General features: G+C 40.5%; 1 protein-coding gene across 1 annotated transcript in view; it reads right to left on the bottom strand.

The window, feature by feature from the left end:
• Positions 1-219: 219 nt before the first annotated feature.
• KCNK10 (potassium two pore domain channel subfamily K member 10) overlaps positions 220-24,218 on the bottom strand; it is a 65,159-nt gene continuing 41,160 nt past the window's right edge. Inside the window, 5 exon segments of the mRNA XM_086613517.1 lie at positions 220-843; positions 1,338-1,480; positions 4,737-4,923; positions 23,887-23,928; positions 23,930-24,049. Coding sequence (XP_086469643.1) covers positions 220-843; positions 1,338-1,480; positions 4,737-4,923; positions 23,887-23,928; positions 23,930-24,049 — 1,116 coding nt within the window.

The following is a 24,218-nucleotide window of genomic DNA, read 5'->3' on the forward strand; positions in this document are numbered from 1 at the left end:
CTGAAATTTCCATGTGCGTAGCTTTCTGTTGCCATTCTGCAGTGCTTTGTTCCTGAATTGTTTTGGCAGAGCAAGCTTGAGTCTTTATGGCACAGTGAAATATTCTTCGATGCTATATAATTCAGACTGAATAAGGAGTCTGTATAAGGCACGTGTCTCGATATATATATGTATATAAAAACACTAACATTGTTAATCTAAGTCAAGCATCTTTTACATTTAATTTCTGTCTTCAAGTAATGCTTTGTTTTCATGTTCCCTTTCTTTGGTTTCATTGGGGATATTTCCATTCTCCAGGTCCGAGTGCTGCTGGATGCAGTTGGTCAGGACTGCAGTGCTAGAAGAGTTCTCAGAATTAAACATCTTCTCCGTCTCCTCTTCCTTTTTTTCTTCATCCAAGGAGTAGTTTCGGAAGGTCTCGTAAATTTTACGCACATCCTCAGGGATGGTCTTTTTGAGGTCTTTGTTTTTCCTTTTGGTCATCTTAGCAGACGATCCAAACTTGTTAATGATGTTGTCCTCGGATGCCCCCTGCCCGTGCTTGTTGAGCTGATCTGACCCTTTAAGGCGCAGGTTGTTAGGCCTGTTGTTGATGCTTTCCTGAGATGAGGCCTTGAAGCGTCCTGTTTCCAAGGCAGTAAAGACAGAGCGCTTCTCTGGAGAGAGCATGTCTAAGGAGTGGGCTCGCTGGTCCAGGCCCAGGCGCCGGCGCTCCATGCTCCGGATGGTGGCTGCCCGCTGAAGTTTGTCGTGGATCTCCACGCTGAGCCGCCTCCGTGTCTCTCTGAACTCAGCCGTCACGTTCGCCTTCCACTCCGCTGCGTGGGCTTTTATTTCTCCAACCTTTACAACAACAAGAGAAAAGAAAAATAAAAAAAGAAAAAGAAAAGGCAAAATGACACAACAGTCTGTCTTATAGAACAGCAGCAGCACAAGCACTTTCTTCTCTGGCATAATGAAGAGAGCCAACTAATGTCTTCAAAAGCCATGCATCTCCAATTTTTAAAGAGATAATACTGAAATTTTTATCACAATTTTGTAGCTACTTTCAGAGTGAAGGCTGGCCTCTCTTATTCCATAATTGCAATCCTACTAATGTGTTCTGTGAATTTGGTAGTACTGATAGAGGTGTAACAACCTAGGTTGCTTTTTTTCCTCCCTTTGTGAAGGAGCTAAAGATCAGAGCTAACTGGATACCAAAGTCAGCCAGTGGAGTGAACCATGGGGAATACGGAGCATTGGTCATGCAGAGGAGCATTCTTCTTTAGACAAGCAGGAATCAGGCACTTAAAGCTCTCTTATAAAATTACAAACCACTGAGAAATTACCAGTCATACCTCTTCTTTTGTCTTCTTGGACAGGACTCTTAACCAGTCTCCAATCATACTCAGGACAGCAGCAAAATAGGCAAGACCAACAAGGATCCAGAACCACACTAAGGGTTTATACCACTCCCGGTAATGGATGTCAGCATTTCCTCCTGAAATAAGCATATACTTACATGTAGAAATCATGAGATGCCAAAATCATGACAAAATATCTGCAATTCTGAGAAATTCCTGAAAGTTTGTTGACTCTTGCCAACATCAGTGTAGTTCTAATAATAGACAAGACACCTGTCAGATGGGAGGAACACAGTCTGTTCTTAAGACTCTTCAAAATTACCTGTTGTTCTGCTGCCATATGACCTGCCAGAGCACATAGTAAACACTTTTCTTTGTATTGCTCATACTCTAAAGCAAGCCCAAAATTCCTGCTTTGACAGTACTTGCAACAGCATGAGTACATTTCCAAGAAAAAAGTTTAATACAGCTTGTCTTCCTTACTCTAGTTCAACCTCTCCAGTTTATAGAGTTTCCAGATTTTTTTGGTTTTAGGTACAGGATTAAGAGACGTATGTGCAGGAGAAAGAAAAGTAGCTTTGACTTCCCCTTCAAATCAGGATATCTGACAGGAAGCCAATCGTGCATCAGCCCTGATAATAAGGACACACCATCTGCTTGGGTATCGGTTATAGGGGCACGTTCTCTGGCCAGTGCCTTCAGAGGAGATATGGATCAAATCAAGCAATAAATATCCTATATGGTACTCAGGCAAGTCTCAGGATAAGCTGGTAAAGCAAGTATGTGAGACCTACTGGAAAATTTGATGGACTATGAAGAGCTTAAAATAAGCACAGTAGCAGACAGGCTGCTGCCTACCAAAGAACAGAATAAACTTCCAAAAGAAAGCAAACACAACCTTACTTTTGAGGCTCACTTTTGAGGCTCACAGTCCTATCACAGAACAGAATAAACTCTTCCAACAGAAAGCAAACACGACCTCACTTTTGAGACTCCCAGTCCTATCACAGTGTTATGTGCACTGCAAGAAAGAGAGCCAGCAAGAGGCAGGCACAGCCCTGAGCTGAAGAGAGTGAGCGGCAAAGAGTCCGCCCAGCCCCATGGGCACAGCCATATCCCTCAGTGCACGTGGACAAATATGACCTCGGTGGTACCTGTGTAAACCTCTGCCTGAAAAGCAAACCTACCAGGGCCTTGGGCAGATGATTGCATATTTCCTGGACTCAAGCCTCGGTTAGCTAGACACAAACCTATAACTATGACTATAAAGAGATTTTAGGATTTTTCCCCATTAAAATCACCAGACAACACAGTTCTGCATTCCCCTTGAGCTTTTTGTAATCTGAGGCATTACTACGACTCTTTAATTTTATCCAGGCTCAGTATGAGTGTACGTAGGGTGTTCAAACATCCCCATGGAAGGTCAGACATTCGAGAATTGGCAAGGACCCAAATATTGGGTTTGATGTTATTCTCTCCCCATAGACCGTGTGAATCACTCTCTTTTTTTCAGTTTTTAAGAGTGTGAAACACTGGGAGGTGGGGGCTGCTGTTGCTATGGTACAACAAGGCTCTTCTGATCATACATGTCCCTGAGGAAGCTTGCTATGAAACAGATTGTCTAGGTCTGTCTTACAGAGTAATCAGGTGACTGAGAAAGCATGAGACCACTTTTTTCAGCCTATCAGAAACTCGGCTTTTTTCAGGCTCCATCCGCAATTGTATCTCCAACAGTAGTACAAAAACTTTCCCAGTTTGCCAAGAGGTGGGACATGTTCTAGGTGGAATAAATCAGCATAACTCCATTTATGCTATTTTACCCAATACGATGTAGTAGTTTTTATTTGGTGTTGAAGAGGCAGAGATACTGAGAGACTAAAGTGGCAGAAAATAAAAGTGACATAAAATCTGTCTCAAAACCATGAATAAAACCTGAATCTCCTGGTGAGCACCTGCGTTAAATTCTTATCATGAGATGGCCTCTGAAGTTTTCTCATTCAGGGTCTTCCATTTGATTTTTGAAAAATCCTTGGTTTTAGTAGCTACCCAGCTGTGCATTATATTATCCTAATCATGTTGGATATAGAAAAATTTAATTTAGAATTCAGAGCTTTTTTACTATTATATTATTAACAAAAAGAAAACTGAAGTGTGATATGCTTAAGAAAAATACTGTAAATTATTTTTATATCACACTGTGATATCACAAAGGCAGAATATCAGTGAGCTTCTCTTCATGTTTAACTGGCTAAAATAGACCAAGCTCATACAATCCCTTCTGTATCTGAATGCTCGTAAAGCACTTCTCTTTCATATCTGGGGCTTTCTTTGTTCAGTGCCTTTTTTCCCTCAATAATTCATGTCTTCTATGCCACTATGTCATAAAAAAGGAGGATTACGGTCTTCGCTACAAAAAGACTTGTCTGCAGCTCTTCAGCAGAGAAAACTTTATATATCCCTGCAGTTTCATTTGATGTTTTTAACTCATTCATACTTCACCGACTTATAGAAAGTAACAAAACAGTAGCATAATATGGCTGTTTGTAACACAGGCATCTTAATACCTTTAATTAGGACCACTAACAGGAATGAAAAGTAGAGGTCACGCACTACTGGGAAAAAAAAATGCACTTATTTTAACCACCTTTTTGTTAGCAAAGCAGTTGTGGGAAAAAAAAAAAAAAATCTCTCATCTCTCCAGCCAACAATCTTGACTCTTGCTTTAGAAATTGATAAGGATGGATATTTATAGTTCCTGCTAGTACCGTATTAATCTTGGAGAGAATCCTCCTAGCACTGAGATGCATACCCCATTAGTCCTTCTCTTCCTACAAGAATTTTCCTTAACAAGTCAACTCCAATGTCAAACTTTCTGCCAAATTTAGAGAACAAAATGCAGTTTCTGAAATGCTGCAGCCTCTGTAGCAGCAGCCAACTACTGCATCAGACCAGAGATTTCTCCAGCCTTATGGCTCAGCCCTACGGCTCAGCCCTACTTTGGGCCTATGGCTCAGCCCTACTTTGTAAAAGCTTCATCCATTCATCCTTTTGGCTACTCGCTTCTGCAGTCAGCCTCAGATTGAGCCCTAATGGACTAATACAAATCTTGAATTCAATGAGAAAGTCATTTGACTTGTCCATAATTCATTGCACGATAAAGAATAATCAGGACTTCCCAGGCTCCCATTATCTACACTGCTGAAAGCTTGCAGATGGCAAGGCACATAGATCTTAAACCAACCTGATGGCCTATTGCACTGTAACGCCAACAGAAACACCTGGCATCATTTCACTGGAATATAATCCACTGTGAAAAGCCTCCTCTCTACACCAGAAAACAAATTCTAAGAGCCAAGGTCCCCATGCACAGCACCTAGGCTCCAAGCTGCTCACCTGCTACAAAGTCACCGAAGCCAACAGTAGTCAGAGTGACAACCACAAAGTAGATGGACTCCAAGGCTGTCCATCCCTCGATGTGTTTGAAGATAACTGCAGGAATGGTCACAAAGACAACGCAGCCTGCCAGGATGAAGAGGATGGTAGAGATCACCCGGATCTTTGTTTGACTCACTTGCTTTTTCTAGAAAAAGGAAATAACAACAGAAAAAAATATATTTTGAGTGGATTTCCGAGACTGTATACCTTGTGAATGGCAGACTGATCATGCTGTTGTCACCTGGTATGTCTCTTTCTGCCTTTTGTGAGCTTACTAGGTGGAATACAACCCTCCCTCTCCATTAGTGAAAGCCCTGCCAGATAATAGTGAACCTCTATGTCTGGCCCCAGAAAACTGTGATTCCCATTTTCCATGCACTAGGCAGTTATTAACCTACCAGAAACACAGCCTGGAAAAACAGTCATGAGCTTCAGAAAGGCTCCAGTACACTCCCGCTCAGGTTCAATGTGTAGGAAAAAGTGCACATTCACACCTCCATACATCCGTATGTACCCTCACATTGCCTCACCAGCTCCAAGCATTCAACGAGCAAGACAAAGACTAAAATGAAAATAAATCCTTTTTTTTCCTCTAAACCTCTAATATTTTATGTAGAAATAATTCACGCTTTGGGTTTTCTAGACTTTCCTTTGACTGAGGATTTCCAGCTTTCATTCACAAACATGAAGGTTAAATCTCCTTTTCAAAATAGACAGCTATATTATCGGTTCATTCCAGAAATAAAGGATTTATGTCAAATACCAAACAACCTGAGATAAAATTACACACGTAAATCCACACTGGAAAGCTCTTGAACAAAGAGTATGTGTGTTACTGGCTACTATAAACTGAGTACAAATATTAAGTAGTGTAATTGCAACATTTTACACTCCTAAATCATATAAACGCTCTATTTATTTGATATAAACTTAGATTTTGTTTCCAGTAATATCAATGTAAGCCTGGATTAACACAACTGACTCTGGCAGATTTATTTCAGATTTTCGCTGCTATAAATAAACTCAAAATTCAATGGAGTTTCACGAGAAACCTGGAAATTACTAGAAATCTTACTATGGATTAATTAGAGTGGCAGTGTAAATTCTGTGTTTATCTTGGAAAAGGAATGTGGAGGTCACTGTAAGTCACATATTTCCAAATTAGTTTTCCAAATCAAGCATCTCCCTTAACCCAGAAATGAGATCTCATTTCAGATTAGGACATTGCCTAGACAGGAAATAAGGTCTCAGGAGTTATCTTTATAATATACAAAAGGGATATTGCCTGAACTAGTTAATATCTAACCAGCCTGTGAGCAGTACTACTGCTTCCACTAAAGCATGAACATTTCTTCTAGAGGTGCGATGTCAGACCCTCATGAGGCAGTCAACTGACCTGGGATGCTCTGTGTTTAGAACCCAGGTAGCAGCATAAATATGCCGTATTTCATAAATACTTTTAGTTCTGAAACAGTTTAAGATGATCCCTACAGTTAATTTTTTGCTTTTTGTGTGTGCACATTATTTTCTGTGTCTGGTTGAACAGAAATAGTAAATATGATTAGTAATATAATGCCATAAATAAGATTAATCAAATAAAAGCATGGAGGAAAACTGCCACTGAAGTACCAAGCGAAAAAACAACACAAGAATATAAAAACTGACTTGACTTCTTATTTCCTCTTTTCCTGGAGAGACATTTTGAGTAATTTGCCAAAATGCTAAAGGATGATCTAGCTTCTTTAAAAAATATGGACACATATTCACAATGCCAGGATTTCAGACTTACTTATATGTAGTGAAGGGAAAGCAACTGATCACATGGATGTTACGTGGTATCTTAGATTGGCACACTTTCTTTTTGTCGTGGAAGACCAGGATTTAACCAAGTTCTTGTTTATTTGCTGGTTTGGCCAAGGTGATTTACTCACTTCTACTAAATGCTTCAGTTTCCCGAGACATAAAAATTCAATGGCAGACCCCTTGCTACAGTGGAAGTTACAAGGTGCGTCCAGTGCTGCATAGTACTGGAATCCTTTGACAAAAAGTACTTTGGAGCTGTCAAACATTACTAGTAAAGCAAAGCTATGCATAATAATCCTTCCTCCAGTCCCCATATAGCAACATTAAAATGCACTTCAATATGCGTCAGAATTCATAGAATCATAGAATGGTTAGGGTTGGAAGGGACCTCAAAGATCATCTAGTTCCAACTCCTCTGCCATGGGCAGGGAAACCCTCCACTACACCAGGTTGCCCAAAGCCTCATCCAACCTGGTCTTGAACACTTGTCTTGCCTCATGGTAGAAACAGGAGTGGAAAGAACAGGCTACAAATCAGTGCCAAATGTTTAGGACCTCCGCTTGCTAATGCATGATAAATTCAGCCTAAGGTTGTTGGGCTTTTTTAAGTAAATATGGTAACGATGTTAACGAGAGGCTTTGCAGAAAGGCCTGACTGACTCATTGTTGTTGTGCACCTCAGTCCCTTGCACAAAAGCAGAACAGCTGAGGCTCTATTTTTTCCTTATTCTTCCACTGGTACAAATGAAGTCAGAAAGCAATGGTGAATCAGGCACAGCATTTTTAGAGCTGCTGAAAAGAGCACAAAAGCAAGACTCAGAAGCAGAATTACTTAATGGATACAAGTAAAAAAGGGGGTCTTTTTACAGTTAGACATGCATTCAGAGGACACTCACAGTAGAGAATAACTGCTTTAGTTCCAAAAAATGCTCTCACAGTAGAGTATAACTGCTATAGATCCAAAAAATGCTGAGGCGTAAATATCATTATTCATGGAGTATGCACCTTGTAGTAATCACACATTACAAAAAGGTTGGTTTGCATGTTTTGCTTGCGGATGGAGCTGGCCTTGCTATTATCCTACAAGAACATTTTGCGCTGTCCAGGTTCTCAGGATTAAGGAAACGCAGCCTTTACATTCCAATTTTGCCATGGTCGTACCAAGATGAGACTAAGCCACTGCAGTAGTATACTGTACCATGTCATTATTAAAAGAAATATATATATAACAAATATACATAGTATATCTATATAAAATATAGATATAAAAATCCACTAAAGGCTGAGAGATCTGAAAAGGTTCATACAAATTTTTCTTCTAAATGGTATTTGCAATCTGGAGCTGAACACTGGCAAATAGCTGAGCAACTCCAGCCAGGCTAACGCATCCTCTGAGCCTATTTTGTGGCGTAAATACAGAATTTTCTATAGGTGTCAAAATGAAATAGTAAGAGAGGCCTTTCTCCAGGGAAAGTAGTTCATCTCACAGCAGTTTAAGTAAAATGAAAACACTTTTGAAAGAGATGTTTTCTACTTTTTTTTTTTTTAATGTTTGTTTTACCTACAGGTTCTCTCCACATTGATGAAGCGGATAATTTGTGAGATATTCATCAAATATAAATAAATTAGTGCCTGCTAATAAGAGAGTCTTCAATTTAAATGCATCTAGTGCTAATCTAGAAAAGATTAGAGGAGGAATATAGAAGGACAGAATGGAAATTTTGCTATCAATTAACAACCTCTGAGGGGTCATTTCTAAAACTTTTAAAATCTCTAAAAAACTAAAAGAAGGTAGATTCAGACCAGATATAAGGAAGGAGTTTTTTATGATGAGGATGGTGAAACACTGGAACAGGTTGCCCTATCCCTGGAAATGTGCAAGGTCAGGTTGAATGGGGCTCTGAATAACCTGATCTAGTTGAAGATGTCCCTACTCATTGCAGGGGAGGTAGGACTAGATGATCTTTAGAGGTCTCTTCCAATCCAAACTATTCTATGATTCTATGATTTCCATTTACTAATGAAGGAGCTGATTTTACTCTGAAGGTGGTTAAGTGCTAAACAGGCAACATCATAGCATATGACATCATCTTGCTCATATGAATTCAAACAACATAATGTCAGTCCGCTCCAGTGTCAAGAGGGGTGAAGACAGATATGCTCATTGAGACATCCTTATAGTGGAATTTAGTTCCTATGCATCTTTTCTATCAATAATTGTGACTTTGCTTTTCCTTCATTCCTATTACATACACCAGGGTCTTATTAGTTTTGGTCTTATCTAATAATTTCAGGAGTTAAAAGAAATCACTTTTTTTTTTTTTTTTTTTTAATTCCCCCCCCCCCCCCCTCCCCTCCTTCTGATCTTATAGATCAAAGTTGATGAACTGGATTCTTTTATGGCTCCCACCCCTTTCAGGTGAATTAACTTAGGCACAATTTTTCTGACCTGACTGTTAACAGCAAAAGGACCAAACAAGGTCCTTACACTGAGGCCACCGGGATGATACATATTCCTTCAAAAAGGGAGTAGGAGACATTAAGTATAGGATCAAAAAGATGCTACAGCCATTTATCAGAGTAGACTAAATGATAAGTATATGGACGTATTTCCATGAACATCATAAAATATGCTTTTTCCAGGATTTTGTAGTGTCACCTCCCGTTTCACAGAAACTCCCTCAATATACAGTACTACTCAACCAAAAATAGCACTGGAACATTTGCTGCTTCACAGCAAGCTCAGATGGTTCCTCTGTCTTCCAAACATTTTCTTTTCTGAGTTCCTGACAAATATCCCCAAGACTCCAAGCAAGTTGCTTACCTTTTGGCTAGATGACCAATGGCATATTTTTAGTGCTAGTATACTGTGCCTTCATGGAACATGCCGTCCTTATGTCTCCACAAGGTTCTGCATTTTGGAGCCCTCCTCCAAAGAAAACCCATTTCTTGAACATTTCTTTTGTCCCCTTCACTTACTCTTTACTTTATGCCCTCTCACATTCTGCCATCTATTCTTAGAACGGATTGTCTCTGCCCATTCACTAATTAAACAGCTTGTCTTCTAAATCACTTTCTCCAGATCAAAATATTTTACCAAGAGGAAAGCCAGTCTTTGTACTCAAAGCATGAAACAGAATATCAGGTATATCGGTTCTACTTTTTTCTCTGCCACACACATTAGGTAGGTCCTTAGACAAAACATTTTTGCTAGGCTAGTGTAGACAATGCAGAGAGACATAGGTTCACACTGCTTGCCGTTCAGATCAGTCAAACACAAGCCAGCCCAGGTCCAGAGCCTGGCACACATCTCAGTAAGGTGTGAGGCCCATCTCAACAGGCTGTATGGAAAGACTGGCATGGCACTGGGCTCACAGAGCTCCTTGGTGATCAGCAGTATGGTCACATCAACCTCACTGCTGCCTATACCTGTCAATGTGGATTTCTTTCTAACTTGTCCTAGCTCCTTCACATTCAAAATGAGACTGAAACAAAATGTATTTTAAATATCACTGCCTTAGAGATAACATCAAAGAACAATATACATATCAGTTGTTCTTCTGTGTTCTCTGAACACAGCCAGTACCAGCCAGCTCCAATAGACCCCACCACAAGACACCACTGAGCCCACCAGCCAAGATGGTGGCATCTCTGGGAAGGAGTATTAAGAAAGGGCAGAAACGCTGAACAGACAGAGGAGAGGGGAACAAAGGAGGGAATAACAAGGTAAGGGGAGTGGAAGGTACTGGATGGCAAAGCAGGTACTTCCCTGGAGGGACTGCAGCCAAAGAAGGACCAGCACTGGAGCAGAGGAAAAGAGTTGAGAAGAAATGATGGGCAGAGAGAAACCACCATGTCCTGTCCCCAGCCTCTGCACTGCTCACTGCCACACTGGAGGGACTCAGCGTGACCTGCAACGGTAACATGGGTGGAGGAGAGTTGTCTGGAGTGATGTGAGCCTGGGAAAGGGGGAGGAAAGGCATTCTGAATGTTTGGCTTTTTTTGTTTTATTTCCAAACACCAACTCGGTAATTAAAAATTTATACTAATGGCAATAAATTAAATTCCTCAAGTCAAGTCTGTTTTACCCATGACAGTACTTGGTAAGTGATTTCACTGTCTTTATTCTGACCCACGAGTTTTCTCATTCTTGTTCTTCCTATTTTCTCCCCGTCCTGCTGCGGGGAGGGAGGAAGCGGCTGTGCAGCTGCTTGTTGCCAGCCAGAGCCTACTCACTACATCAATAAAGAAGGCAACATCCTTTGAAAGCATAACAGTGGAATTCTAAATAGCATATTTTAAAATATATGTGACATTTCAGACATCTCCATGGGTTAAGAACAGGTGTTTTGAACCATTGCACTAGAGACAGGCTTCCCCCACTCTGTCTAATCAGCTCTTCTGGTGCCTCAGTGCTATTTCATTCTCATGTTTTATAAAGACGCTGCTATGCTGCATAAGATGCAAAATCCATCCCCTATTTCTTAACTGTAGTAAGTACCATAGGAGAGACAGATATAAAAAGCCGTAGGCACTCCTGTTTGTTACTAAGCTTGGAGAGACAGTCCAGAATACATGCAAGGCACAGGTCAGAGTAAAGAAGGATTTTTTTTTTTACATTGCTGTTTTTCCCCATAAACCACACTTCTGCAGGGTGTTTGTCTAGACTCAGATGGAATATGCAGCAAGCTTCTCACAGAGCAGCAGCTTTCTCTAATGTTATTTTTGTAAATCTCTAGGCATGGATCTTGCTGCATCATAATGTGAGTACCGATACTGTGTTACGAAAATACAGAAACACTGGCTCAGAAATTTTCTAGGCTTGATGTATGCCTTTTCAGCCTCTTCCTCTCTCTAGACAAGCACACATAGGGCTTTCTGATATGGAACAACTAATTTCTGCACATTGCTTACTGAAGACAAAAATAACAATAATAAGCCAAAATCTCTGTTCTGTCTGAGCTGTATTCAGCCCAAGAAAAATAAACAGAGAATAAGAGGGATCTATTCTATATCTGCTTTTCCCAGACATTAGAGCAAATAAAGGACAACAGAGGCTTATGGCACAGACTTAAGCAATTTCAAAGAATGCTCTCTGAGGCCAAATTTGGAATGTATTGCTCCTTCCCTTCCTTCCTTCCTTCCTTCCTTCCTTCCTTCCTTCCTTCCTTCCTTCCTTCCTTCCTTCCTTCCTTCCTTCCTTCCTTCCTTCCTTCCACTCCCTTCTGAGTATACCTATATTCCAATCTCTCAGGAAGTGGAAGAATTGCTTAATAATGGTTGTTCACATCAGTACCCGAATGAATTCTACCTTGCCATTCCTGGTAAACCTGATTTTGATCAGTGCTGAGTCAATGCTTTCATCTTGTTCATCAGTGCAATTCAAGGGAAAAAATAAAATGCAGATATGATGGTGCAAAGAAAAGTGTCACATAGCGGCAAGGCTAGTTTTATGAGTATATGCTCAGCGTCTAATTAAGAAATGCACTGAGACAGAGAAAGACAATTAGTGTAGCTAGATCAATGAGAGATCTAGTTATCTATTGCATGACATGGCCACTTTCAAAGACCTAGTAAGAAAAAGAAAATTGAACTTCATGTTAGAATTATCTCCTCTTTGCAGGGTGGAGGAATGCAATATTCCTTTTTTTCGCTCTGCTTGTGCTTTTCATTTTTTCTTCTGTTATTTTTTTGTTTTCTTCCTCTAGTGGAATAAAGCATCCAGATTCCTTCATACTGTTAAGTTTCAGAACATTTCCCTAGTGATTAAGAATGTAGCAACATCAGCATTCATAAGGCTAGAGTAGAGACTTCGTTGGACTAGATATTGAAAGGTTAAACAGTGACCTTTTGAAACGGAGTAGATCGTCAGGCTAGACTCCTGGTATCTGTTTCTGGCCTGCAGTTTTGAATTTCTGCCTTAGTTTGGAATAACTAGCTAAGCAGCTTTCCCTTGCCCTTCTGGGGTGCAATAGCAATAGCATACAGCATTCTCTGCAAGAAATGCTTGCAGAAGCCTCCAAAGCATATTTTATATTTACTAGGAGATTTCTTATTGATATTAACCCTATAAAGATTGCAATATTGCAGTCTTTCTGGAGAAGAACACTATTTGTGACTAGCCAAGTAACCAATGAGTGTTCTCTCAGGTAGTTAACCCACAGGAGTGAATTTTACTCTAGGTGGGATACAGATCCCACAAGAGTGAAAGGAAACTAACAGAAAGAAGACAGAGCAGCTCGCCCTAGGAGACAAAGTGGGAAAATCTCTCACCCCTAGAAATATCCCTCCATGCCACAACTCCTCCTGCTTCTCCCAGCTTTCTCCAACATTTTGCAGGAGCTGCCCACTGCTGCCAGCTTAGAGTTTCTGTGTCCAAAGGTAAAAGGAGGACAGGGAGCAACTTCAAAAGGATAGGGTGAAACGCGCATCAAATACTTTGTCCCATGCCACCAATAGCCCCTTATTGCCTACTACACCTGTCTTTGGTTTATTAATTAATTCTGTGTATCTGTCTTTGGTTTATTAATTAATTCTTTGTAAACATGCAAACAGGTGCTGAAATGTTAGGCACCCTACCAAAAAAAAAAAAAAAAAGCAGAAGTATATGAAGAAAAATTCTGAGGATAACAGAGGATCCTAGGTTCACATACTACAATAGCCGCAATCTATCCACAATCAGAAAGCAGTGTAATGAAAATTGCTCCCAAATGAAAATGAACTTAATACAATTTACTGTAATACAGATAAATACCTGAACAGTGATAAATAAAGCTTTTGTATTAATCATGGATTCCTGACTAGTTTTTGTTCAATATTCTGTTTTCAAGAGCTGTAAAATATTATGAGCACTGCAGTTCAGTGACAAGAGTACAACTCCAGTAAGAAGAATTATTGAAGGTTTGAACATCTAGTGATTTTAAATAATGAAAAAAATAATGAAAATATAAAAGGCCTCACATAAGCAGGCAAACAGTACAAGATTTCCTCTGAAAGCCCTGTAGTCAACAGTTACATTGTGCAGTGCTTAACACTCACAGAAAGAGGTGTTACAGTAATACCAGTGATAATTACTTTCAGGAATGCACTTCAATGCATATTGGGTTTCAGTTTTGGTGTGCTGGAGCTGACTTGAGATTTCCAGATAACACTACACTCTGAATTTAAGCCAGTTTTAAAGCCTGATTTTAGAACAGTATTTCCTCTTTTTAGTGAGACTGATTTGATTCTAAAATTGGAGCAATTATTATCTCCTCCTAGTGTTGACATGTTCCCCCTTTTTAGAGCTGCTGCCTTCTCTTTCTAGCAACCCCAGGAATGCCCTTTCAACTACCACCAGGCTAAACAGCTCCTGGGGCTTTCCTCAGAGGTAGACTCACTTCAAGACCTTCATGATCCTCTCTTTGAAGTCGCCTCAGGCTGATGCTATACTTCTCACAAGCCTTTACAAACCTAACCGATATTGTTGATCAAATCAAAATGTTTAAATGATCTTTCAGAGTTGTCAAGCTCTGAATTTAACTGTTTAGGTTAATATTAACCCTTAAATTATAGGCCAATTTGCAAGAGGTCATTGACATACAGGATTAGAGAGATGTGCTCCACAGCCAGCCCACGTAAGCTTTAGTCTCTAAACTCGTACTCAGCAACAAAGACCAGTGTATAAGAACAGATCAGCAAAAGGTTTGCTGTGCTTAAGTTGCTTTCCCTGAAGCAGATTAACTGTAAGCATCACTAACTGAATGAAAGTCCTAGTTAGAGGAACTAAAATGCCAGAAGCTGGGATCCATAGATTTTGTCATGAATTTTTTAGTACTAGCATACTATCTCAGCAATCTGCAGAAAAAGATCATAGAATCATAGAATCACAGAATGGCATAGGCAGGAAGGGACCTTAGAGATCATCTAATCCAACCTCCCTGTCATGGGCGGGGACGCCTCTCAACTAGATCAGGCTACTCAAGGCTCCGTCCAACCTGGCCTTGAACAGCCCAGGGAGGGGGCATCCACAACTTCTCTGGGCAATCTATTCCAAAGTCTCACCACCCTCGTACTGAAGAATTTCTTCCTAACATCTAATCTAAATCTGTTCTCCTTCAACTTAAACCCATTTCCCCTTGTTCTATCAGTGGACACTCCTGTAAAAAGTGCCTCCCCAGCCTTCCTGTAGGTTCCCTTCAGGTATTGGAAGGCAGCTATTAGGTCCCCCCAAAGTCTTCTCTTTTCAAGGCTGAACAATCCCAGCTCCCACAACCTGTCCTCATAGCAGAGGTGCTCCAGCCTCTGGATCATCTTTGTGGCCCTCCTCTGAACACGCTCCAACAGATCTATGTCTCTCTTATGGTGGGGACACCAGAATTGGACACAGTATTCGAGGTGGGGTCTCATAAGAGCAGAGTAAAGGAGGAGAATCACCTCTCTTGACCTGCTGACCATGCTTCTTTTGATACATCCCAGGATGCGGTTGGCCTTCTGGGCCGCATGAGCGCACTGCTGGCTCATGTTGAGCTTCTCATCTATAAACACCCCCAAATCCTTCTCTTCAGGCTACTCTCATACTTTCCTGTAGCTCAAATATAAGAGAGGGGGAAAGTAATCCAAAGAGTAAAACCAACATTCTCCAGACCATACCATACCACAAGCCGGTGGTTGAACCTAAAATAGAATCCAGAGACAAATTCGGCTCTGGTAGATGAGAATCATTGCATTTAATGAAGTCATAGCCTGCACCATTAGTTGTTTAGTTCACCCATAGGATTATCATTTGCCTGCATCTTCTATTGACCACTAGAGCATGAGGAGTACTAAAGCAGGTGATGATCAAAAGCAAAATAAAACTTCCTGCTACCTTTCCATCATCATAATTAACATATCAGTTAGGAACATAAAAGAAGATGTGGCCTGCAGCATCTAAAGGAGAAAGGTATTTCACAGACAGAAATTGTAAATTTACCACTCCTCATCCTCCAGTTCAACTTTGTAAGAGTCTACAGCCACACTTCTGATAGACATACTACAGTAAAGTGTCCAGATGGCCTTGGTCTGGACTGCTTCATATCCAAGAAAAGCAATTAGAACAACTCTTGTTAAGAAGGGCATTGAAGGAGTCCAGACAGGAAGGAGCAAGGAGGGGAATACATTTGTAGAGTACAGAGAGACTGACAGACCTCTTTGTAACAGGTAAGTTACTGATGAACTAGAGGAGAATGCACGCTGAGTTTTCCAAACTGGATCACTCATCTTGACAATTAAGTCCTGGATTTCAGGAGTGCTCATGCAGTTGTCAGACAATATTTTTCTTCGTCACCACTCCCTCTTGTTTTCTGTATAGTGAAATTTCTTTTCAAGAGGATGGAGTGAGGAGTGCACCCATCAGAAGTGGTTCACAACCCACTCCAGTGTGGTGGGAGATACACTGTTCGAATTTCCGTATGCTTAAAAAGTCATCGTGCTGAGATCTGATTTTCCTGAGGACAGCACATCAGCCTTAAATTGCTACAGACAAATGATTCAGAAAAGTCTAATATATCAGCACTGACGGTGTTTTCAGACAGTTACTTTTGGTCTAAATAAAGTTTGATGAGGAAGACAAGCTGAAATCACAGAGGTAGAGCAGTTGCTGACTTCTGGTGCATCCATGGTCTATATGCTGGCTGCTGCGTGCTGGTCTTCCAAGCTTGCACTTTCTGCCATGCTCTTGTTAGTGCCTACATAGATACTGCAAGTTACAGATTCTACAGTACCTGCATTCCTGAATTTCACTTTTACAATAAATTAATTTAGAAAAAGCGTGTCTTCAGATTTAAACAGAGGAACTGAAAATGAAATTAAAAAATACTTACTAGATTCGTAAGCCACTATGGATGTATTCCTGGCAAGCACTAGAGTGTATCTAGATTTTTTATTTTCTTTGTTATAAAGTCCATTTATAGCCCAAATATGCTTTATGAGGATTACAAAGGCTAACACTTGTGCCTGTAGATTGCTTCTGCTAGTATTTGACTATGCATGCATCCATAAACTTAGTGATAACTAATTGCAAAACTCAGATCTGGGTCTAGATTTTGGTTTAATCACCCCTACACTTCAGATGCTCAGATTTAAAATGTGCATTCAGGGTGCATACCCACTTGAAATAAACACCACATAAGTATCTACGTACATAAACCCAATCCTTGTTGATGTGCAAGCACCTCTTTTTAACATTGCTCAGGGAACTGTGAGTCTCAGATGGACCTTTAAGGTGTTACAGGCAAAAGAACAGAGAGTGAGCTGAGATTGTTTACATCCATTTGTTCTGGGTTTGTAAAATCAGTGCTCTCAAGCACTTCTTTTTATCTGTACAAGCTCTCGCCATATAGATTATTATTTCTGCTGTGTGGGGAGCTAAACAGAAGCAGCTTCAAAGAACCAAACTCCCAACTAGTGAGAGAGGCACAGAATTGCAGAAATCAAATTAAAAAAGTTTTAAGTCAGCATACTCTATGCTCTGCATAACGTTTCTCTTAAAGGCTACATCACCTTTGGTCTTTCTGTAATAAGATGATTGTGTGTATGAGGAAAGCATTTCCATCATTTCTTCCTCAAAGTTTTCTGCAGGTAACTTACAAGTTCATATGAAACATTAGTTTTGCTGGAGAAAGGGAATTCCTGGAATTATGAGGGAAAATTTCCTCTGCCATGTAGTGAGGGGCTGTTCGCTCCTACTTCCTGTTCTTTTAGCAGTATCTTCACATCAGCTTCATTTAATTTCTGTCATCCCTAACTGCTTCTTCCAACCTCCTGATCCTCACTTTGTCTTTAATTTCCACCTGGGCTTCTTCAGTAAATTTCTTCAGAAACTTTCTGCTTCACAACAACCTGCCATATGCTACTATCACATCCTTTTTCTCTGTCTACATATTTTCCTGTCCATTTTAAAAACACTACTTACAAATCAGTGTTTCCACAGAGTCTTAGTACACTGAGGCTCTATTCCTGGCTGGCTCCTATGGTATCAAAGTGCTAATAACCAATAACACAATGCAATTAGATCTACTGTTTTTACTGCAAAAATAAGAAATTCTTACTAAATTACGGAAATGTAGGATTCCTTTCTGGTGACTGATTTTTTATATTTCTCAGCGATTTTTGTTTGGTGGAAATAACCAGGAATTGTTAGGCTAGGCTCTGAACACTGAAATTTCAGCTCATAAATCTTGTATCGTTTTGGATAACACTGTGTATGTGCACCAGTAAGTTGAATTTCACACCCTGTCCTGTCAGCTCTGTCCGGAGACAGGATGCCAGCAGATGGCAGATTGATCATGGCACTGGACTGTTCCCCTGTGGAAGCTCTTGAGTGAATTTAAAAAAAAAAAAGTAGCTTCTTTCCTTACAAAAAATCTCAATAAATAACACTGTATTACAAATGAAAAGATAGAGTGCTAGTATCCTCAGTGGGTTTTTACCAGCTGATGTAGTAACACACTGATGCTGGCTAGTAATGAAACAAAATAAAATGGGATTGTGTTGATTTTTGGTATATTTGATTAGATGTCAGGAAGTGAAGAGGAAACTCTTCCATCAGTCCTGCCATTACCTTAATCAGCTCAGAAATGCGGATGTCAGGCTATATATTCAGAACTACAACAGGATCCTACTAGCTAATGTATCACTTGGGTTATAATACATTTCTCTATTAACCATGTCCTGAATTTTGAATTCAGTCACAAGAGTGCAAATCTAGAATTATGTCACTGGCTTGCCTAAGCAGTGATCTGGATTTGAATGTCTGGCTTTGGGAACGGTCTCATCTGAAAGTTTGATTCAGCTGCCAGAAATTAGAAGAATTGATGCTGATATGGGGGCTGGAAGAGGAAGTGCAGGGTGGGAGCTCCTGGCAAGAAGCAGATGGGGTCCCTGGGCTATGGCATTGCCCTAGGGAAGAAGAGGTAAAGGTGGTACTTCAAGGAAACCTTGAACAACTTCTTTGAACAGCAAACTTTGCCGAGAACACACTCACCAGTCTCACTCTGGTGTTGGGTATAATGCTACAAATTTGATGTAAGCCAAGGGAAAGAAGAGGAAGAGTGAGTGCAAGGGGACAGAGAGCAAATGGACAGACAGAGGGGAGACAAGGAAAAAAGATTGTATTTTTAAGTGTTCCTCCTCTGCACAGTTACTCCATGTACAACATTTCTTTCCCAGGATCTGTTTTCCACTCATTTCAGATAAAGAATTTGTTGAGACAATTCCTGTCACTTGTATGGTAACAAAACAGATCGAGTAGCCAAAAGTCTCTAAAAGAAGTTGAATCTCCAAGAAAAAGAGTAGCTAAGGTAGAGCTGATGTATGCAGAAAGATAAACAACAAAGTTTAGGAAAGGTAGAGCTTTGGCAGTTGCTAAAAGGAAGCTTTTCAGCAGCTCAATGGAACTTCTTTTACTCCTGCCCCAGCCCCATCTTCCAACTAAGAACTACTTTTTCTAGGACTGTTTCAAGATTAAGGTACTGTCTACTGCTGTCTTTCATAAAAGGATTAAAAAAAAGGTGTATATTATTTTCATAACACATCTGTCAAATCTAAAGCAAACCGTTTCTCAAGAGATCAATGGGCAAACAGGTTCTCTAAGCTGAAAACCTGAAAGACAGATAGCAGAGTGTCTGTACTGACAAGTCCCTGGTTCAGTGAAGTGCGAGTTGTTTACAGAGGCCACCGCATTTTCCGCAGAAAGTAGTGTATTTCTTGGGACGTGAGCTTCAGGGGCGCAGCCTTGCACCATCCATGTCTCTGGCTGCTCGCTTACATCCCTGTATTGCAGTTCACACCCTACCAGCTGTGTTGCAGACCTGTCCTCAGCGTCATGCTGTTAGCCAGAGGAGTGAAAGCAGTAACCAAGTCAGGAACTGCTCACAGGGCTTCACCTTAGAAGCCAGAAAATCCTTGGAGTGCTCTCAGAAGCATGTTGTGCCCAGGCTGAATGTCTGCATCTGCACTGAACTGCAAGATGAGGGAAGATCCGTCAGGTTATGCTCATCCTGTCTACTTCCAGTGAGAATCCAAACGTTCATTACAAAGTTCGAATAGAGATTATCTGAATTTGGCCTATATTTAACTCATGATAATGACAGCTGCTGCATTCTGTAACCGTGCACTCTGCCTACGGAGTGCTTTCCTTTCTATCTTTAGATGCTTGCAGCCTCTGTGTGTACAGAGCAAGCCAAAAGAATGGGGTTTTGTTCTGCTGTTTATTATAGAAACAGTCTCAGGTCATTCACAATTCCCTACATATGTAAGAAAACAATACTGCTTTTATGATTTATGTCACCTCGGGATGCATATTTCATTTCTGTACAGTTTGGAAAGCTTTGCCAGGTGAAAATTATTATAAGAATTATCAACTTTTTAATTAGATTTTGAACGTGTACATGGTTCTCTCAGATTGGCTGGGAGAACTGAATTCATCACTGAACCCAGATATTGAATGCTTGTGAACAGTGCACAGTGAATCTGGTGACCCTGTATAGATCCATTTTCTGGGGAATCACACTTGTATGCATGAGAGAACAGACTAGTAGCCACGTTCTGCCCCAGATTATTGAAGATGGGACATACAGGAATAATCAGTAGCTGCGTAGGTAGGGCTTGCGGGGGATGCTTTTGCTTTACATCTCTGACCTGCTTGACGTTTATTTACTTGTACCAAACACGATTACTCTAGTAGGACAGATGGCATAGACTAGCCCTGCATGGTGTTTGGGATACCTCCTTGTATCCCAGGCAGCACCACCTGCCAGTGCCTCCCTTTCCTAAAACAGTACATGAAAAGTTCCTGTTTTTACAAAACATTATTTTGCAATGAAATACTTCCAGTCCTACCTAGTCAAAAATGAATAGTTGTTTTCCTGGTTATCTACACACCCGAATAGTGGCCACAATTTTGGATTACGAGATGGAGCAGTGGCATGTGTCCAGCTCCTCTGATGAAATATTCGTCAATACTGTGTGGGTAGTGTGTATTTGATAAGAGTAGATCCTTTGCCCCCTTTTATGGAGTTCAAATTGTTTTTTAAAATTCCCACAGACTGCGTGGGCTGATCACTGCAATTGCTAAATGTGGCATTCTTAGCCACAATGTGGCTCTAGTTTGTGCTGCTAATTAATGCAGGTTTGGTGGGGCTCCACACAGGTTATGTCAGAGGCAGAAGCAGCACACTAGCAAAACTCCTCTGGGACAAATCCTCCTTTCATCTTTCCAGCTACGCCAAGGGATGCCAGGGGCAAGCTATCCCTTGCAGGACATGGGCTCCATGCTCACCGTTACTCTGTTGGATGGAGCAAGAGACCCGTTAAGAAAATGCGTTGGGTGAAAAGACTGCTGTGCCAACAGAGAAATCTTCCTCTCTCTCCTGTTTGCTAATGGACCCTAACAGTGTATGCATACGGACTCTCACTCGCTTCAAAATGGCCCTAACCACAATGCAAGATCAAGTACCTTCACATCCCATCCCCCTGTATAGACCATGACAAAGTTGCAAGGATTCCAGGAGCTCTTGGCTGCCCTGACACCAGCCGTGTAACATCCCTAAGGGTGAATGGGATAAACAGAGGCAACTGGAGACAGACAGAAGCAGGATGTTGAGGCATATGCACACGGAAACTTGATATATTACAATGTCCAGAACATATGCAAAGTTTCCTCCATTCCCTTCCCCAAGAGTACAGCTGGACTGTCCCAAATTGCCCTTGAGGACCCACTGGAAGGCAAATAATACATGTAGCTAGTGAATGCCATTTTAGAGACTCAGCTACAAGGCCTGTGGGAGCAGACCTAGTGCTGATTTTAATTTCTGTTAATTGCTTTTCAAAATGGGATGATTAGAACTGCATGTGATATTCGTGGTGCAAGTGCACCATGGATTTCTGCAGTGGTAAAATAGTCTTGTGGCTTTCAACTCCTTTGCCTGACACTCTTTTTCCCTTTTTAACTTCTGCTGTTCAGAGCTGTTCTTTCAGACAACCATCCATAGTAATCCCAGATCCCTTTAGAAGTAGTGAAATTGGATGCTACCCTTGTATGAATATATTAGTATTTCTTTCCTCAAACTTAACAAATATGCATTATTTTGTCTCACCAACATTGGATTCCATTTATCATCTATCATCCTTTTTGCAGCTTACATTTTAGCTATCCTGAAACATCTAAAGACATAATTTACAGACATTTCACCTGCATATTCATCTTCTTGTCTGAACCATTCCAAGCCACCTCTGTTAAAACAGTAAGATTCCAGCAAGAACTTCAATAGAATCATATTGATAATGCTACTGTCTATTTCTAATCTCCATTTACCCTTGAAAACATGTACTGATGCGTAAGACTTTCTCCTTTCCTCATCACAGACTCATTTCTTATAGACTTTGATGAGAAAACCTGTCAAAAGCTTTGCAGAAATTCAATTTTTTCTATCACTGGATCATTGGTACACACTCAGTGACCCCTCAGCTAGCTCTAAAAGATTTTATCACACTTTTAATTGCCTTTTTAACCTATGTTTGTTCCGTTTAGTTTCCTCCTAACTATTCCCCTAATCTTTATGTCCTCTCTTTAAAGGTCATAGCAGATAGTCTTACACTCACAAACATCCTGAATTTGAGTTCACTATGGAGACAGTTACAAAGCAAGAAATGAGTTACATATTGAACTGAATTTTGTCCCACACTCAGGATTAAATCAAGAACTGTTACTCCACGTGTGGAGCTGAACCTCATTACTGGGAATACTGAATGAATTATGTATAACTCTGTCCACCAAATCACAGAAGAACAGATATAATGGATTTATGAAAATCAAAATAAAAGGAATAAACATCTCTCTTGGCTAAACAAGGGGACCATGGATCTCTAAATTGCTTTAGAAGCTGAAAACATACCAAGGAGGAAAGAAATAGTTTAGATGGTTATAAACAACAGGCCACTGCATTAACTCAAGAAAAGGAACTTTGAATACCAAAAGAACACCCATTATGTGCCAAAGGGCTATATTCTGTATGAAGCCTTAGTATGAGCATTCATCTGTGAATCTTAAATATTGCAAGTAGAGCATGTATTATTTTATTCATAAAATATCACACTGACAGTTCAATGGTCTTGTCTACATCACCCAGAAAGCCAATAATAGAGCTGACAATTAATTAACGTTTTTTCTGACTCTCAATTCTTATCATGGCTTTGAGATTGTAGTTTTTCTTGGGCAGAAGCAGGCTGGAAGGCTCCGAGACTCTTTTGAAGTGAAGCAGGTATAGTAAGAAGCTAGGTAAAAGAAACTAGGGTCTTGGCTACTTCTGTTTTTGCAGTCCCAACCTGAGCCACCTTTCAACAACCTTATTCTAATTTCATGAAAATACAGGCCATTTTCAAGTGCTCTCCAGTCAGGCATGTACATACTCACTCAGAATCGCTAGCCACCTTTTCCCACACTTAGCTGAGAGACACTCCTTAATGGCTGGTCTGGGACACTTCACAGTAATTTAATCAAAAGAGAAGTCACTCATGCTCCAGTCTAATACTCAATTACTTCCTTTAAAAGTCAGTTACAAGTAATTATTCTCATCTGTGGGAATGTTTTAGAAATAGATGCCTATTAAACCAAGCAGCTTGAACAGCTTCTCATCCACTTTGTCCCTGAAAAGACTACCTCCAGTTACGCCATCACCTCCAAGGGAAGTATCACACAGGTCCCTTCTAGAAGTTCTGCTTCAAGAGAGAATCCCTGAAGTGAACCACTGGCAAATTAGCAAAACAGCATGTGCCAGGTCTGTGGCACTGCTTGTGAAATAATTGCTTATGGTGATACAGACTCAAAAATAGAGGGTACTGGCGACATGAAGGGAAATTACATAACGGAAAGTCTATAGAGAAATCTAGTGTAGGATATACCCATGGTAGGCAGGGCAGGTAAATACCATGAAGACAAATCCAGTCAGTGTCATTGTGCCAATTTTTGCAGCTGCAGATCTACTCCAACACATCTGTCCTTTGCAGTGAAAGTATATCACTCATCCACATCTCTTCCCAAGTTCACATTCACTTCAGTAACCCTGCTTTCCAAGTCTTATAGCCTTTACTAGTACTACAGTGCATCACCACCTAGAGAAGTCTATTTTCCTCCACAGACTACAGACGCCACTAAGGACATTAAGCATCATCTCAACTAGACATGTAAATATTTCATGGTCCCCTAACATATAAAAGGACTGCAGGTAACAGCAACAGAATTAAAAGCAAGTTACGTAACACAAGCAAAAAACTGACAGTGAACTTACTCTGAAAACTTTTTCCACCCTTGCAATACCCTTCCCAAAGATGGGTTCCAAGTTGATCTCCAATACCAGCCAGCAAGAAGCCAAACAGTGGAATTCCAAAGATGGCATACAAGATGCAGAAAACCTTGCCTCCAACAGTGCCTTGGGGCAATGTTCCCATACCCTGAGGAGAAAAACAATTGTCAGACTCTCAGAACTTATACAGGGCTTTTTAGAAAAACTAATGGGTTTAGAAAAACTGCTGCTCCTGTAGGCATACCCTTGTTCTACATGTAATTCTTTTTACAGACTTTCCATGCATGATGTCATTTCCCAGGCCAGCTGTTCCCTGT

This window comes from Tauraco erythrolophus, chromosome 6, assembly GCF_009769465.1.
Source record: "Tauraco erythrolophus isolate bTauEry1 chromosome 6, bTauEry1.pri, whole genome shotgun sequence".
Taxonomy (NCBI): domain Eukaryota; kingdom Metazoa; phylum Chordata; class Aves; order Musophagiformes; family Musophagidae; genus Tauraco; species Tauraco erythrolophus.